Source organism: Rhinichthys klamathensis, unplaced genomic scaffold, assembly GCF_029890125.1.
Source record: "Rhinichthys klamathensis goyatoka isolate OS25496 unplaced genomic scaffold, OSU_Roscu_1.1 h1tg000066l_1, whole genome shotgun sequence".
NCBI classification, from domain to species: Eukaryota; Metazoa; Chordata; class Actinopteri; order Cypriniformes; family Leuciscidae; genus Rhinichthys; species Rhinichthys klamathensis.
The window spans coordinates 931,906-951,476 of record NW_026606609.1 but is presented as its reverse complement, the minus strand read 5'-3'; the positions used below and the strand labels follow the sequence as shown (position 1 = coordinate 951,476).

The window sequence follows — 19,571 nt, the reverse complement described above, 5'->3', positions numbered from 1 at the left end:
TTCATGAACAGCAACTTAGTGGCCTAATAAAGTGCACATATACTGTAAATGTTTAACTATTTAAAAGGTTTCATAATAAAATTCCAATTATATATATATATATACTGTATGAAGTCTTTCTGTACGTTTCATAGGTAATAGTCCTCCTCTTCTATGTCTCCATTCCCCTCCTCAAATCCCAAAGCCTCAATGTTGTGTGTGATGTCATCAATTCTGCGGTTAAAATCCTGGGAACCGGAGGGGAGGGTCCAGCCATCATAGTCACGGACTGCTGTGGCCGATGTGTTGCTCATGCTCCGCTTGATCCGGCCAAAACTGTCCGTCAAAATCCCACCCTCTCGGATCCCTATGTCTTCCAGAAATGTCTCGAACACTCCTACATCCTTGTCTGGAATAAAGGGCCTCATGCCTGGTTACAGAGGAGAGGAAATACGTGAGAATGCACCATAGTCCTGTATTCTTAGAGAGTAGGAATTTGTTGGATCATAATTGAGAATATTTGTCTTATAAGATGTTAACTGTTAAAATAAATACATTATAAAGAATTTTTATATATATAAAAAAATCACTATTCAAACATTTTGGGTCAAAAAGATTTTTTTTTTTTTTTATGAATACATATATTCAGAAAGGACACACTAAATTGATCAAAATTGGCAGTAAAAACTCCTGTTTTTAATGAATGCTGAAATTTTTTTACTACAGTTGCAACATTTTTCACAATATTACTGTAATTTTGATCAAACAATCCCAGCCTGGGTGAGCATAAGAGACTTGTGAATAGTAGTATACATATTTTTAGAAATAATATACAAATATTTTTAGAATTATTATTTATTAGTATAAATACATTTTATTTTTATTTAAACATTTCATAATTTACCACATAATGTGATTGGTATCATGGTATGCCAATGATTGGTATCATGGTATGCTGTGTTTTCATGTTTTGTGGACTTTCCATAGACATAATGATTTTTAAACTGTACATTTATATTCTCTTACACTAACCCCACTCCTAAACCTACACATCAGAGAATACTTTATGCAATTTACCTTTTTTTAAAAAACAAAACAAAACAAAAACCCTCTTTCTGTATGATTTATAAGCTGTTTTTCTCATAGGGACCAAACAATATCCCCACAAGGACATGGATTTCAGATATTGACATCTTTGTGGAGACATTTTATCCCCATAATGAAGGTTTACCAGGACACGCACACACACACACACAAACCACTTCACGTTATGAGATCTCTAGACCAGATAAACATACTAATTCCATTTAAACTGCTTTTCCCCTGCATTCAAAAATGTTTGTGATGAAATGTCTCCATTCAGCGCTGCAACTAACACTAACAATACTGAATGGTGATTACAGTCAAAGAGTGGACAGTCTCACACTCATTCAGACCAGTATTAAGCTGACTCAGCCTTTTGCTTGAGTGTCAGGATAGATGAGGTATAAGTGGCTCAGTAAGTCTTATGTAATTGTGTCCCTGTCGTACACAATTGCTGCGAGTTGCTTTATCCTTTACCAACTCACGTATCCACAAGGTTTTTTAATCAACTTGGACAAGTTTGCGTCACAGTGGGAAGAATACTGTACAATTCATTTTAATTATTTAATGACTCTATTCTAAATCTGTATTAGATACAGATCTATTTGGGATGGTAGTTATTTATAGTTGTGAATCGTGGTCATAGAGCTATTTATAGTCTGTGTCATGTTTCTTTTCTCACAGCGACTGGTGTTGTTTTAGTGACTTTTGCAATTCTGTCACGCTGTGAAAGTGTGATGTTGTTGGAAAGGCTGCAAGCCAGGTGCTCATGAATATTCATTAGGCTTCATGTTACTCTAATCCCTCTAATGAGCTAATGATAGACAGACAGCAATTACACAGGCCCTGCATACAATGCCAGTTCTGACAAATCATGACTTTTGAAATACGACTTGTATAAAGAGAGGATCTCAACATGAAATAAATCCAGTCGTTCAAACAAGCCCCCTTGAGAATTTAAACAACAGGCACTCAAATTGTTCAAAAGCAGCAAAGAAAGAGAAAGAGAGAGAGAGAGAGAGAGAATGGTGACTTTTGTATTGTGTGTTTCTCACCAAGCAGCAGGAACTTGCGTGAGTCTCCATAGAGCTGCAGCAGGTCAGTGCAGAACTGCTCTATCGGAGCACCGAGTCTGTATTCTCTCAGGAACAGAGCAAACTGCTGAATCTCCTGAGGCGTCAGCTTGCTCCTCAACTAACCGATGAGAAAACAATACAACAGAACAACAAAGAGACACAATTATTAAGGATAACTGCAGGGAAATAAATCGTTCATCCCGGTGTAAGACTGTAAAACTTGTTGGAGAAACTGTCCTGACCACATGGTCTATTGAAACAAAGGAACTTGCTGAAAATTAACATTCGACCTCCCCCTCACGCAGTCTCACCTGATTTCATTCTCTCACCCAGTAACAGCTAAACCCCCACACAAGTATATATATGGTTTAATGTGAATGATTATTGTGTTTAGTATCATTTTAAAGGTCACAGGGTGGCTGGTTCAGATGTCTCATTCCAAATAAGTAAAACAAAAGGTAATAAGGTTTTTTTAGAAGTTTAGAGAAACTGGCACACAAAGAAAGGTGGACAAATGGCCTTTCTCCCCTACCCCCAAAATAAGGTGTAACCTGAATGCAAATTACCATTGAAAAGAAGTTCTGGCTATTTAATGGAATGCAGCAAGGAGTCGTGGCTTTTTTCTGTATTTCAGATAGCCCATGAGGTAGCTCATGTAGTTCGTAAATGTTGGGTTTGCATCTATTTCTCTAATCCTAAAACATTTGATGATTTGCATTGATTATCTTTCAATTGATTATGGAATTGTTATAATACATTTACCTGCCATAATAAATTGTTATATTTGATTATTCTAACAGACTTTGACTTCATTTTCATTGGAGTTAAAAGGAATAGTCAAACATTAACGTATATTTAAAGATGCACAGATATCATTGAAAAACACTTTCATTTTATGGAGTCAGATGAAACGAGTTAATACATAAAACAAAATGTATTGTATTTAATTAAAAATCCCTTTGCCATTGGAAGAGACGGAACGCGCATGTGACCTTCACCTCTAATCGATACCGCCATTGGATCGAATTAGACGGACTGAATGAAAATGATGCTTGTCATATACTCATCTTCAGGTTATTTCAACCTCCCAAAGTTGCTTGTTTTCAGACTGGGAGTATTGGTATATTAGCCTGGGAAAACCCAGACAACTTCCGACAAATTTAGATTTGCTCTGAAAGTTAGTCTGGCAAAGAGCTCATTCAAGCCCATTTCCAATCCGTCGAAATCGCGGCACCAATCAGAAACATTGGGGCGGGCTTCACACGATGACGACAGCGCTGGGATTTTGAAGCAGATTTTGTAGCCTACATTACAAAGATGGATGCCGCCGTCGAACATCACTAGTTCGAATCAGCTATCACGTCTGTTTTAAGCCATTTGAACGTTTCCTTTTAGTTAAAAACCGAGCAAAGAACCACACTCGTAAATGTTTCTCCGCCGCTCTGCATACGCCATCTCCTTCATCGCTCTGATTGGGTTTAGGTCTATCCGCGACGTCCGTTGGTGACGCCCCTCTGGAAATGATTTGTCTATGACGCTTTGCCAGACCATAACTCAGTTACAACTGGTGGTACAATCTGGTTTTAACGATTCTGTGATTTTAAAAGTTTCAAGAATTGCATGTTTTTCTTCTTCTTCTTAAAAACAAACATTGGTCCATATATTAGGTGTCTTTAACTACTATGTAACATTTAAATTAATAATTTGATACAATGCACTAATTGTGTACGTTTTTACATTGTACTAATATTTAAGAAATACTTGAATGTAATTAAAGCTGTAACTAATTTCTGTAATTACATCTCTTTTTACACTGTTGACCCTTCCTTTACCCCTTAACTCACCCTTAAACCTTCCTATACCACGGAACCTGTTTATAAGGTATAAGGTAGGGCCCTTATACCTTAACTTTATACCTTAGGAAATATTATTTCACTGTACATCTTGATTTTATGTTTTATAGCACCAGCCAAAGAATTTCAACGTAATAGAAGATGTAGATCTTTACTTTAAACTTGTTTTAATACAGTAAAACTAATAAACCCCTGAACTAATAATTAAAATAAATTGGTAATAATAATAATAACTTGATTATAAGTGCTAATGAAATGTTAGTTTTAAATGTGACTTAAATTTCAGTCTGTTCCTCACACAAAGGCTTCAAAAGACTTGAAATGTATAGCACAAATGTTCTGAATAAATTTTATGATGATTTCTCCTGTAGACAGCGTGACCCTTAAAGTCCCCCTGGTGTGAAAATCAAGGTTTTAATGTTGTTTATATGTCTAAGTGGTGTTTTTCATATGCGTTGAGACAAACCATGTACAAATTCATAAGTCAACACAATTGCGGAGTATTTTCTCCTTAAAATTGCAGTGAACCAAAGACAGTCTCAAAAACGCGGTTTGAAATCGCTGGTGTTTCTGACGTCACAAACTACCTTGTAACCAATCAGATCGACGTGCGATCATCAACGAGTGGATCTCTGAGCTGGTGTGAATGAGTGGAGGCGGGGCTAATTTGCATATTCATAAAACCACGTTTACTAAAGGAGGCAAGGGTGTAAAGTTACATTCAAGCTATTTTAAGGCATGATTTTCAAGGGAAAAAAAACGTTTAAATATGTAATTTTGGTGATCAAAGATGAGTTTTAAGGGGTTTGCGAAGGGAGGATAAATGATGGCATTTTCATTTCGTTTTTAGTAGAACTGTCCCTGAATTACACAATTATATGTGCGTAAGCATCTTACAATGATCATGTACTCCTGCAGACTGGCATTAGAGGGCTCAGAGTCGCTGTGTGTGGAGGCCAGGCTTCGACGTGACTCATGGCAGGAGAGAGATGAGCTCTCACTGTAGTTCTCACTATAATACGGATCAAATGCTTCCTGTGAACCATCACTGTGAGGAGAGATAACACACATGCACAGTTCATGAAGTCAGATGTGACAGAGCTTCAAAGCAATTTTGAACACTGCACACAACCCCTGCTACCTCAAATACATATAAATAGGTTTTGAAAAATAGGCAAAAAACAGACTGCAGCATATGTTAGTCAATCAAAAAATGGGTGTGATGGGACTACCTGTTTGTCCGAACAATGGTAGACAAGGTCGTCATTTTATAATATCGTTTGAGCTGCTAGTAACTGAGAAGGCAATTAATAAAATCAAAATGTACAACCTAAAAGAGTGCAAGAATGTAATGATAATTCATAAACAGATTTTGCGAGATTATAAGGCACAAACAGACACTCACTATGAACTGCAGCAGCTGAAGTCTGTGTCATAGCCATATGTCATGTCAGAAAGGCAGCTGTCACCTTGGACAAGAATTGATGGAGAATTTTTAAGAGACAACTGAAACTACACTGCAAAACATTTTATTGGTTAGAGCAGTGTAGACATGCAGTATATGGACGCTTGTTTCCGGCACAGATTAAAATACAGGTAATTTTTTTTTAAATTAAAAGGTCTTTTTTTGTCTTATATTTCACAATTGTTTATGTTTATGTTTATATTTCACAATTTGGACTTTTTTTCCTCCAGATTGTGAGTCCAAATCTCGCCATTTGGACTTTGTAATTTCATTAAAAAAAAAGTTGCTACCTTAAATTTGTAAGTACAATCAAGTCAACTTGGATGTTTAAGTCATTTCAACTTAAATTACATTATACTGACTAAAGCAATGCAAAAACCATATGTTGTTAAAATATTATTTTTCAAAGTGTTGCAATTGTGAGTTTATATCTCACAATTCTGAGAAAAGTCAGATTTACGAGAACTTTGACTGAGCAAAATATTTAACAATCATTTTTTGAACACATTTACAGAATTTTATCATATTATGATTTAATATTGAGCAGAAAAGATAGAAGTAAATAAAATATTTTCCAGATAATATTTTGCTTTAAAAATCCAAGTATTTCTTTTAGTAATAATGTTGTCTTCATTCATAATTGATGTTTTTTTTAAGGAAGGTGTCCCTCACAGGGATCATCATTTTTATGGGATCTTGGCATCAACAAGTTTGAAAATCCTTGATTTAGATCAATAGTTTACAACTGGGATTAATGTAGGGTGTCGCTAGACCCTTTTTACTAGGACACGAGCTTCTGAACAACTCTATATTGCAGTTAAGGACAATTTATATCCATTTATATCCAAAACAGGATTTAAAAAATATCAAAATATGGGCACACTTTTTTGATGAGGCCTGTGCCCCTGATGAAAGGCTAAAAACGCTTGTCACTCACTCCTCTGCAGCCAATAGCGGTCAGGCATGGTGTAGTGATATCCCGCCCTGTCGACACATTCAATGGTTTGATGTCCATAGATGATCTGAAACATTTGACAGATGAGGGCGCAGTACTCCTCTGCAGAATCCTGTGTGTGTATAGGTGATCAATACAAGAATCAAATAAAGAGAAAGTCAATTTTCTAATGCTAAACAGGGATCCAGCCACATACAACTTTTATATGCTTTCACATTTCTGCGTTTCTGTCTCACACAGATGCATATATTGCACACCCACAAATGCAGCCAGACTGTAATGTGGGTCAACACAATCCCATCCATATTAATGTCCGCAGGCACACACAGAGGCGCACAGATCACTGACACAGCATGCTGTTACATAAGTCTGGGCATTACATCACAGGGGAGTCTACTCTGAGCGCACCGTTTACATCACAGCTGACACAACTCATCTCGTCAGCAAAAGCACAGCTACAGCTCAGCGGAGCATTCTTATTCCTGATGCTGACACACACTGATGAGGACTTAGAGGAAGTCATTCTTCATAATCATCTTAAATATATACAAAAGCAATTACGTATTTATCCAAGTGCCACAAAAACAAGGTTTGAAAGCTTGTGTTGACCATCCATGCATCCATCTATCCACATTAATGGCATTTAACCCATCCCTCACTTCCATCCAGACATCTCATGTTAACCCTTCCATCCACCCATCCATTATTAACCCTGACCTCCATCTATCCATCTACACACCCACAACATATTAATTCATCCCATCCATTTATCCATTCATCCATCCACATTAATGGAGTTTTAACCCATCCCTCACTTCCATCCAGACATCTCATGTTAACCCTTCCATCCACCCATCCATTATTAACCCTGACCTCCATCTATCCATCTACACACCCACAACATATTAATTCATCCCATCCATTTATCCATTCATCCATCCACATTAATGGAGTTTTAACCCATCCCTCACTTCCATCCAGACATCTCATGTTAACCCTTCCATCCACCCATCCATTATTAACCCTGACCTCCATCTATCCATCTACACACCCACAAGATATTAATTCATCCCATCCATTTATCCATTCATCCATCCACATTAATGGAATTTTAACCCATCCCTCATTTCCATCCAGGCATTTCTTGTTAACCCATCCATCCATCCATCCATCCATCCATCACTTTTTAACCTTTCCATCCACCCATCCCTTTAACCCTGTCCTCCATCTACCCACCCACTACATATTAACTCATCCATCCATATTAATGGATTTTAACCCATCGCTGACTTATATCCTTTCATCCAGACATTTATTGCTAACCCTTCCTTCCATCCATCCATCCATCCATCCATCCATCCATCCATCCATCCATCCATCCATCCCTTTTTAACATTTCCATCCATCCATCCATCCATCCATCCATATTAATGGATTTTTAACCCATTTATCAATGCACATCCATTGCTTATTAATCCATCCACAAGTATTGCTTAATAATCTATCCATCCATCCATTCATCCAAATGGCTCATTAACCTCACCCTGTTTTCCACAGCCAGTATGATGAGGTTGCAGTAGGCATCAGGGCATGGCATGGGCTCCAGAGGATTATGGTTCCTCCTCTCCCAGCTGCCATAGGACTTTCCCCTCTCCCAGCTTCCCGTGCAAGCCTGCCTGCGTTCCCAGCTCCCACCTGGCGTGTGTTTCCGTTCCCAGCTTCCACCTGGTTTAGCTCCAGTCCCATGCCTCTTCTCCCAGCTACCTCCTACCACCCCACCACCTCCCCGACGCTCCCAGCTGCCCCCTACAGGCCTCCGGTCCCAACTGCCACTCACTGGCCGTTTCTCCCAGCTACCTCCGCACGGCTTCCGGGTCTGCCTACGCTCCCAACTCCCGCTCACGCGCTTCCGTTCCAGGCTTCCACCATCACCACCGCCGCCTCCTCCTCCGCCCCCAGTCCCACCTCCTCCACCCGCACTACCCTGTTTGGGCTCATGGCGGGAAGAGAGCTTCCAGTCCACACCACAGATGGTGTGGCGGCGCTCCATGGTGCCCCCTGCAGGCCTTGGGTCAGTGTTGCTTATAGTTTGTCTGCGGCTCTCCAGACCAGTGGGCCTGTTCTCCAGACTGTTAACAGCCAGTACAGTGTCCACATTCAGACCTGAGAAGACAAATACATTAATGAAGATCCCTCCCATCCTGGATATTATTTATTTCAAAAGCTACCTTGGAAATTCAAACCACTTACCACTTAAATGTCTCACTTACATTTAAATGTATTCATTTGACAGATGCTTTAATCCAAAGTGACTTACATTCAAGGTATCGTTTTTATAAGTTAATGCTTTCCCTGGGAATCAAACCCATGACCTTGGCGTTGTTAGCACCAAGGCCTTAAACTTTGCTTTGTGTCTCAGACTTTGATATTACATTCCCATATGTATCTGCTTCAAATAAATAAATAAAGGTAAATTAGAAATATGCAATGTACTGTATGTAATGAATGTCAAATTAAGTACAAAGACTGCTGTTGTTGCAATCTACTCTACTAAAGAAACATAGACATTTACAAATGTATATGCATTCATTTTTTCTTACTACAAATATTTACTAAAACAGAAAAGACAGTAACCAGGGTAAACTCCGGTATGTTACATGTAGATCCTTCCTGACCTTCCTACTGACCAGTTTTGAGCACCAGTAGGTGCAGTGCATCATCCCGCAGGTAGGAGGCTGCGGCGATTTCATGTGTGGGGATTCTCAGCAGCAGTTTTTCATTGTCTCTCCAGGTAAGCAGCAGACAGCGAGCAGACAGACTGAGAATAGAGTCCTGTTCCACACTGGTCTTCAGAGGCAAAACCCTCAGCTTCTATGGACGGAAAGAGAGAGACTGAATGCATAATTTAAGCCATCTTCTGAATCTAAAAACAACATTACAATGACTCTCGTTTGAGGAATTGCTCTTACCCTGGCTGTGTCCAGAAGCTGAAGCAGCTCGTCTCTGCTCGATGGGTTCAGGGAACATGACACCCATGTCAGGTGTCCCAGGAACTGTTGGTAACAATTGCAAATATCCACAAAAGTCTTATGTGAATGAGTTCTGTTTGAATTTTCAGACTAACCTTGACTTCCTTCTCCACATAATCGTAGATGAGTCTCTCTGGGTGGATGAGGTAGTCGGGTGGATAGAGGGGGACAGTGTGAAGGGGTCTACGGTACACGCTGCCTTTGTCCGCCTGTCGCCGGCTAGATTTAGGGAACACCAGACGCTTTATCGGAGACACAAATCCCTGAGAGAAGAGATTGGATAGAGGAAAGCAAGATGTAAAGTGACAACGAGAGATAAAAGGTGTAATTATGAGGGGAAAAATAACAAGTGTGAGATATAAAGTTGCAATAGCCCATAGCATGAGTTCCTTTATATTTTTTTTTACTCTCAGGCAGAAACAGGTTTCCATATCCAAAGCAAAGTACAAAATAAACACTGTATATTCTTAGTAAAAAGTCCATATATTGCACTATTTTAGAAATATAAGCTTTGTTTTAGTAGCACGACCCTTTTCAGATTTGAAATAATTCAGAATATGAGCATGCATGCACAAAAAGTCTTCACAGTGTGTATAATTTCAGTTCACTTGCTTGACGTCAGTTTGTGAAAGCCTGTTTAAATCTGCTTTTATGATGATGTAACACACACATCAGCCTGCTTCTCCAACTGTGACATCATCAGCGAGACAGCTGTTCGACGTGGAAGACAGATTAGAGACAACATGTCCTACTGACAACCTGCAGATTTATACAGTAGGCTAGGTGCGTGTTTATGCGTGTGAGGAAAAGAGTCAAATATGTAAGGAATGTGTAAAGCTGTGAATCAATCACATCCTGCCGGTAACGGTGTGTAATCTAATGGGGCTTATCAATCATCCTCACTGCTTTCAGTGTGTTAGTTAAAACGCATTCCGTTTAAGAGAACTCTCTGGGCTCGGCGGTCTCGCCGGCGATACCAGCTCACTTTTTTCCTTATCAGTGCAAAAGAGACTCAAATTACTCTGTTAATTTTGATCTTACATATAAGTGTTGTACATCATTCGATCCTGTTAAGTTTGTATTTTTTTTGTGGAACCTCATAATAAAAACAAAGTGTTGTGCTTTTCGCCTAATAAAGAAAAATAAACATGATGCGCGTTCTGCGTTCTCTCTGTCAGTGAAGTCCATTCTGAAACGCGTCCGAAAAATCATCTGTAACTCTGCAAATACTCAGTCAAACAGTTATACAGGCACACAGGCATGAAGCCTGAATTATCTTCTTTTAAATGAAGTAATTTATATTAAAAAAAAATTTCTCATTTTATGTAATCTGTACGAAAAGAGAGAGATGATAGTCGTTCTCGTCTCAGCTCATTAAAGTTAATTTGACCACGCCCACGGAGCGCGCGCTCTATTCAAACACAAATGCTCTGAGGCGATCCACGCCCACATCAGCTGGATAACCCACCGAAAGAGACTCAGATTTACAACGCTGTGAGGAATAATAGTACTATCTTAATAATAATCCTGGAAAAAATTACCTCAGAAGTAGGCTACAGGTAGTTTCATTTGGAGGAGCAACGGATCCAGCCGAGGAAATAGGTACATTCTTTATTTTCAAGTGCTTTGTGCTAATCGCGATATGGAATAGTGTCTGTAAACAAAAAGACTGTTTGAATCGCGTTTTTGTGTGTGTGTGAATGAATGAACAGCTTTTACCTAACTATATTCCAATACTGAGATGAGTAAAAATCGACTGAAATATGTTGAAATAAAATATTTTTGTATAAGCAACGGATTAAACTGCAAATTAACATTTATATGTCCTAATCATAAAAACGATATGTTACATATGAAAGACAAGATGTCGTTTTTACTGTAAAATACTGCCACATCAAATAAGCTTGTTTGCTAAGATGTTATTATAGTATTTGTTCGATTGTAAGCTATATTCAAACTAATTAATCCGCAACTGTGAAATATGTATGATAAAATGTATACTTTAGTATATAATACAAAGAAAGATTACATTTGAAATATAGTTAAAATTTTAATTGTTGTTGTAATTGTAACCTTTTTATTAAAATAGCAAAAATATATGTAGGCTACATATAAATAAATCTTAGGTAAATCTTAAAAGCTCAATATAAGCCTCCTCTTTAAATTATTTGTATTGTGTTTTATTAGTGACACATTTGGGATACATTCCCAAACTTTCTGTAAAAACAGTATGATAATTAACTGCACAATTACTATACAGTTTTACATTTGATATTATACAATTTGCAAGCACAATTTGAAAAATAAATAAATAATTGGAACTGTGAACCAATTTTGTATTATATAGGCATATATATATATATATATATATATATATATATATATATAGTCATTGCATTCTTGTGGCTCAGTGACACACCTGAATGAAAGGGTCATTAGTATGCAGCCCCATTATGCGCTCATTATGCGGGCCCATTGTCTTCTCAGGTTTGAATCACAGCAGGTCACACCCCTGCGCATATTGCCTTTCCAAACAAAAAGTGTCATTTTTAAATTTAAACCAATCTATTGTGTTATGTGAATGATAAGGCAGGATGATTTTCAGATCATTTTGAAGAAAAAACTCTAGGCCACAACATCCATTAGTCAAAAGTCTTGTGGACACATATTTAGTATGTGTTTTGTGGCCTTATTTCAGAAACTTTAAGTTTTAGTTTTTTCAATAACCACGCATAAACAATATTCTCTCAAAAATACAAAAATGTACATACATGTTGATAACACATTATGGTAGCCCTGTGTGTGCTAAATAGAGTGTAATTACACCTTTGCCAGTAATATGTTTATAAGCAACTGAAAAAAGCACAAATGTCAGAGTATGTCAAAACATCTCAAGGACCCCAAAAACACCTTGGACCCCAGAGGGTTAAGAGAAGGCAATACAAAATAACTTCAGCTACAATGATTTTTTTCACAGAAATACAAAATAAGCGAACCCTTTGAAGATAATATAAATCTTTAATTGGCCTTCTTATACTGTAGTGTCCCATGGCTCAGAGGATTTGCGATCTAATTAGTGGTCCAGAAATAGAGCAGAAGCTAAAATATTTGTTATTCATTTCATGCTACAATATATCTTTGTTTCAAATGTTCCAAAATCCTCAAACTTTAGTATTTTTTTTCCTGATGTGATCAGCGCAGGATGGTACTGATGATGTTGCATATGGATGCAGTAGCAGGAAATCTCTTGAGTTTAAGTTTGTCCTGCTGCCAGTGCAACCGGTCCAACTTGACCCGCTCCAGGCGGGATTCGAACTGGGGTCTCTGGCGTGGGAGGCAGGCGCACTAACAAGGACGCTAAAGACCACAGCATCAGTCGCTAGAGCGCCTCTTGAGATCAGGGGAGTGAGGTTTACACACACAGCTCTTACTGGCCTAGGACAGTTATACCAGCAAGCTTCAGTCCTCTGAGACGACGCTTTAAACTGAGATGTGGCTCAGCACTGCAATCTCTGGAAACATAACCTCAGAAGAATTGGTATGCAGCACACTGCATATTGCCATATAGTAATTAAACTCTCTCTGGTACACATTATGATACCTTTGGGTTTTTTTTCTACTTAAATAGAACACAGTCAATATAAATATTTGTAAATATTTTGGAGGAATTTTGTTGCCTCATGCAATCAGCACTTTAAATGCTAGAAGAATGCTAAGCTCTGCACCTTATATGAAACAATGAAAGATACAAATGTAAAATGTAATTATTGAGTTGATGTGTGTGAGAGAAAATTAAACAATATAATTCAAAAGTATGAATTATTTCTTGAGCATCAAATCTGTACTCAGTCAGATACGGAGTCTTGATGAAGAAAAAACCCATGCGTGGACGCAAAACTGTACAATAGAAGGTTAAGACTGTCACTGAAGAGACAAACCACAGTAATGATTGAATGCGAGAGAAACTGAAAATTAATTTGTGTACATGAATATGAAAACATTTGTGTGGCATAGCAGATAAAGATTAGGGATGGAGAAGGGAAGGTTACGATCTGATTGTCCCTGCAATTAGTGCGCTGTAATTTACTTTTGATAGAAGTGTCTGGTAATTTACTTGTAAAGAAGTAAAATCTTAATCTTCATATGTTCTTCATCAACAAACTATAGGCCTCTATCAATGTACATGCATATAAGAAATGAAATTCCAAATGAGTTGTCGGGTTTTGCAAACACCACAGCAAACAGCATTACTGGCACAGTTATCATCATACATGGGAATTTTAGCATATCATGTGATGTGGTACACACACAGTAGGCTACATGTAAATGTAAACATAAGTTGTTACATGATCAGGTTCACATAGAATACGCAACATACTTGGCAACAAACAAATATTCCTAAATACATATCCACCTAGTTTCAATGTATAATGTGACAAAACAGCTTACCTTCTTGGCTCGCTTGGGCTCATAGTCCATATTGACCAGCCCGATGGCTAGCTGTGTCCAAGAGTGTGTGTGTGTGTGTGTGTGTTTCTGTTTAGGACAGGCCCAATCTCCTCTCAGCCCTCTGGAGCCAGGCAGGACTGGGCAGGAAACACTCTTCCTGCTGGACAGGAAACTCCACCAGAGAGTCTGATCTAAAATCCTCAGCACTTCCACTCTCAAAGTACTGATAACACATACTCATACAGTACACAAAATGGGGTTGCACACACACGCACACACACAAAGAGTGTTAAGAGTCATATTTTTGGTTTTTTAACCATTTTTCACCCTCTCTCTGACCCTTATTGTTAACCATAATGTGTTTTCTGCAACAGTGCTAAGAAACAAATTAGCAATAGACTTGAGACAACAAAAAACGGCTGCAAGTAGCAAAAGAAAGAAAACTAGTGATTCTCCAACATTTCAGCAGCAAAAAAAATGTGTTTTCGGTTTTGGTCGAAATGGTTTTGAAGGGTCACTTACTTCACTGATGTCAAGTTTTGAATGTTTGCATTTATTTTGTGCACTCAACATGGATAAGCAAACAGGTGAACATGTCAGCACTGTGGACGCACTTCAATGTGACCCAAAACAATGCCGAATAACATTATGTAAAATGTGTTTGACTAAAATATCAAAAAGTGGCTTGTGTCTAAAGAACTTTACTATGACTGGGTTTAATTTATCACAAGACCCTGAACAGCATAAAGAGTTCAATTACACAATTATCATAATTTAATTAACGAAACAGCAAAAAGTTGTGAGTCACTAACGAGTAGCAAATGATTTAAATTAGCTCATCAACAGGCCTGAGAAAACAGCAAATGGCTGTAAATTGTAAACAAACAACAGCACTGAGATGGACAAAAAACGCTGTGGGTGAAATGGTTGCAAATTGTAAACAAGTAACGTTAATCAACAAGAAGCACTGCGATGACAGCAAACTTCAAGCAAAAGAAGCAAGTTTAGCTAAATAAACTCTAAAAAATTAAACAAAGATGGAATCAATGAAAGATTTCATGTGGCATGATTGTAGCTTCAAAACAGTGTTCCTAGCCTCACAGACACAGACTGTAAGTGTATGATCACTTTAAACACAATTTTCATTTGTTTACAAGGGAATATTGGACATGTAGTAGCTAACTGATCGTATATCTTACTATAGATACTATGATGAGAGCTTTCAAAACACGGTTCTTGAAGCTTCGAACCCTTTGCGAATCATTTATTTAGAACCAGTGATTCGGAGTGCGTATCAAACTGCCAACCTCACATGAACGATGCTTACATCATAGTTCACCGAAAAATTTAAATTCTGTCATTATTTACTCATCTTCGGCTTCATGTCGTTACAAATCCGTAAGACTTTTGTTCATCTTCGGAACACAACTGAAGATATTTTTGATGAAATCTGAGAGCTTTCTGTACATTAACGTTACCTCCATTGACAGATAATGTTACACAACTGACACTTTGATGCTTAAAGGGATACTCCACTTTTTTTGGAAATAGGCTCATTTTACAACTCCCCCAGAGTTAAACTGTTGAGTTTTACCGTTTTTGAATCCATTCAGCCGATCTCCGGTTCTGGCGGTACCACTTTTAGCATAGCTTAGCATACATCATTGAAGTGGACAAGACCATTAGCATTTCTAAAAGAAAAATGACCAAAGAGTTTCGATATTTTTCCTATTTAAAACTTGACTCTTCTGTAGTTACATCGTGCACTAAGACCGACGGAAAATGTAAAGTTGCGATTTTCTAGGCTGATATGGCTAGGAACTATACTCTCATTCCTGCGTAATAATCAAGAAACTTCACTGCCGTACCATGAGAGCAGCAGGCGCAATGATATGACGCAGCGCCTGAAAATAGGCCACCTTCCGTCAACACAACGGAACTATTTTCAGGCGCTGCGTCATATCATTACGCCTGCTGCTCTCCTGGTACGGCAGTGACGTTTCTTGATTATTACGCAGGAATGAGAGTATAGTTCCTAGCCATATCAGCCTAGAAAATCGCAACTTTACATTTTCCGTCGGTCTTAGTGCACGATGTAACTACAGAAGAGTCAAGTTTTAAATAGGAAAAATATCGAAACTCTTTGGTCATTTTTTTTTTAGAAATGCTAATGGTCTTGTCCACTCCAATGATGTATGCTAAGCTATGCTAAAAGTGGTACCGCCAGAACCGGAGATCGGCTGAATGGATTCAAAAACGGTAAAACTCAACAGTTTAACTCTGGGGGAGTTGTAAAATGAGCCTATTTCCAAAAAAAGTGGAGTATCCCTTTAACGTTCATAAAGAGATCGTAAGACTAATCCATATGAATTGAGCGGTTTAGTCCAATTTTTCTGAAGAGACTCGATTGTTTATATGATGAACAGATTGAATTTAGGCTTTTGTTCACTTTTAACCCGTTACGCCTACGATCACACCAGTGTGATTGTGCATCACGTGATCAACTGCTAAATGCATGAATCACGATTCGCGCTTTGGCTGGCGCTGAGCCAGAGACAGACGCACTCAACGCTTGATATACTATTCGGTGTTTTAACTTTTCAACCACATAATCTTTGTTTTAGGTTTCAGACATTTACACATGTTACACGTTAATTTCATGTGTCATAGAATGGAAGAAAGTCTTCCAGGAGTGCGCGTAAACGTCACATCCTTTTGATATTCTTGGCAAAAACGTACCGATTCATTCACATCTGTGTTTTTAAGCTTCGCTACAAGCTGTTCACACAGGGGCGTTGCTAGACCCATTTTACTGGGGCACGTGCCCCAGTATAAATCTGCTGTGCCCCAGTAAATCTGAAGTTTGAGTTTAACAATTTATTTTATTTGTCAGTGTATTTAATATAAATTATATTATAGGGTAATAGAAATGATATTTGCAACGCAGTAATAAACCAATCAATGCTTGTAAAAGCAACGCAGTTTAACCGAAACAGAAGCTGACCCACGCGACAGAAATCCGCGCGCGTCTGTGTTTCCTAGCAACAGCAGCGCGCACACATCTGAGCACACCGAAGTCCGGTGTTGGCACGCGAGGTAGGCTATGAAAACATGACGAAACAAAAGTTTCTAAATAATAGCCTACAAATAATCTTAAAAGTAAAATTGAGTCAGAGTCAAGTGATTGACCGTTATGCCAAAATGAAGCATAGGCGGTAGCCTACAGTTTAATGTTCAACAAATAAATCAACTTAGTTTGGACTTGGCTGGGCAACTTTGTTTTCTTTTAGAATATACATGCTCTTTATTTTATATAGTATTAACTCTTTATTGATTTATTGAAATGATGTAATTGTAAATTCTTGAAAAATATAAAGGCTAATTATTCATTATTAACATTGTGTAATGTAGAAGAATGCAAATGTGCAAGAAAGTTTTCTCTCCGTTTTCTATTTTCATGCCTTTTATGGCACAAAAAAAAAGAAATTCGTGTAACATGATTTTAAAGCTATTGTTATCCAATTTGTTGGCATTCAAACACCTTAAAATGCACATAAGTAGGTCCGAGAAATCCAAATTTTCTCGGGGGAGCATGCCCCCAAACCCCCCTAAGTTACTCCCAGCATGGTGTTTTTAAACAAACAAATTTAATTTATCTATCGATAAGCCCCGCCCTCCTTAGTTACGCTTGCTATCTCAGACAAACAATGGGGGGCCTGTGCCCCAGTAGAGCTTAATGTCTAGCAACGCCCCTGTGTTCACACATTGGCAATAAACAAGCTATGAATACGTGAAAATTCTAACATATAGCCCATTTAAAATAAAAACTGCACGTGCTTTTATAAACCGTCATTTAGAGCAGGGGTTTACATGGGGTCCGAGGAAGAGAAAGACTGAAAAAACTGTAAAAACAAACAAACAAACAAACAAAACATTTAAATAAATAAATAAGAATCAAATAAATAAGTAGGCCTAGTCCCAAATAAATAAATTAGATTACAATAAATAAATACAAGAACAGCACGATTAAAATAAAAAAATATATGTGATTAATATAAAAAATAAATAATAGGCCTCCATATAACAGTAGGCTACATTACTAAAATGAGCAGAACAAATATATAAAAATGTAACTTCATAGAAACTAATTTTAGAGTTAAAATATTAATTTTGTTTAAATTTGTTTAGTTTGGTGTTTAAATTTGATGTTTATAAAAGATAGATGCCTTTGAAATTTTAGGACGGTGGTCCCTAACGTGAGGATGATCATATTTGTGGGTTTGTGGAAACCCCTAATGTAGAAGAAACTACAACATTTCACTATGTTCCCAGAGTGCAAAAAAAAAAAAAAGACAATTCTCAGTGGTTTGAATTTGACCTTACCCACTACAGCTCAGTCATATCAATGTTACTCGCAGTTACTCAAAACATCCACTGGGAGGCAATGTGGCTCAGCTCTTGCGCTTCAATGGGGAGTGGCACTTTAATGTGAGGCAACACTGGAAGATAGCTAATCACCTGCAGAGAGACGGCATGCTCGCTCATTGCCTTGAGCTGAAAAAAAAAAAAAAAAACTTTGTTATATCCTTTATACTCTGTAGAGGAACAGTGTCTTACAGTTAAATTAGCATTTGGAGTTTGTTGGCCTGTTTACCCTTGTCAAATTGAAAGAGTTGGCTATTTGATTGTGCATTGCAACAGTTCCGTTTTCACCACGCACTGTGACATACTAACTAGAGGAATTTAATAAAACTTCATCATGAGGGTAAGTTGAATTAATCTTAAGTCATACAGAAATGTGCAGTTTGTCAGAGACATTGTGCTTGGATTGATCTGGATGGTTAAACAGCCCAGGGGATGGGGAATGTACTGGTAGCTCAGTTTAGGGGGAACATAACCCAATGTCATACTGGGACAGTGGCCAACAGACCCTTAAAATCAAAGATCTGGGCCATAGGGGAGGAGTAAGCAGTGTACTAGTGCGTTTAAAGTCATTGTGCAATCAACTTTCTTAATACTTATTCTTGGTCTTATTTTGAAGGACAATACTTTGCTGATGTGACCCAGGCTGTGCAGGGGAAAATATTGTTAGTCAAATAGCTATGAGGCTCCTGTATGCATTATGCAGCCTGACTAAAATCTTGCCAATAGTTAACCCTGTAATTTACAATACACTTTAAAAAGTGTTAACATTGGGATTTGATGCTCGAGGTTGAATTTGACCTTCATGCGCTGGTCAGAAAGCCCCTGAAATAATTATAATTCACTGAAACACACATTCAGGTTTGGCTTCATTCTGCTCTGGAACTCAAATATTAGATATTCAAGTCCAGCCGGTGGAATATCCTCCTTCACTTAAAACTATTACATCATATTAGAGAAATATAAAAGATATTGCAAATATGCTATACTGCATTGCATGCCATGTACTGTACATGAAGGGTTTTCTCTTGAGTGTACTGTTGACCTGGAGAGCCTCACTGTACATGTCCTCTATGTGTGTGTGTGTGTGTGTGCTTGTTACAGTAGACGAGGACACTGTTGACCCCCTTAAGGGTATGAGTGGAGAAGGGAGGAGAGCTAATGGTGGGTCAGTTTTCAGAAGAGGGGCCACATTGAAAAGCTCTTAGACTACAAACACACTTACACACACACATCACATATACCTGCAGCCCTGCTTAA

General features: G+C 38.0%; 1 protein-coding gene across 1 annotated transcript; it reads right to left on the bottom strand.

The window, feature by feature from the left end:
* Positions 1 to 119: 119 nt before the first annotated feature.
* Positions 120 to 14,058, bottom strand: ccm2l (CCM2 like scaffold protein). Its single transcript, XM_056250011.1, has 10 exons — positions 13,890 to 14,058; positions 9,536 to 9,703; positions 9,381 to 9,464; positions 9,099 to 9,282; positions 7,955 to 8,574; positions 6,394 to 6,523; positions 5,397 to 5,460; positions 4,889 to 5,039; positions 2,118 to 2,256; positions 120 to 409 (listed from the first exon to the last, which is right to left on the bottom strand). Exons 1-10 carry the CDS (start codon positions 13,917 to 13,919, stop codon positions 129 to 131), a joined length of 1,851 nt encoding a protein of 616 aa, XP_056105986.1. The 5' UTR covers positions 13,920 to 14,058; the 3' UTR covers positions 120 to 128.
* Between the last annotated feature and the right edge of the window lie 5,513 nt (positions 14,059 to 19,571).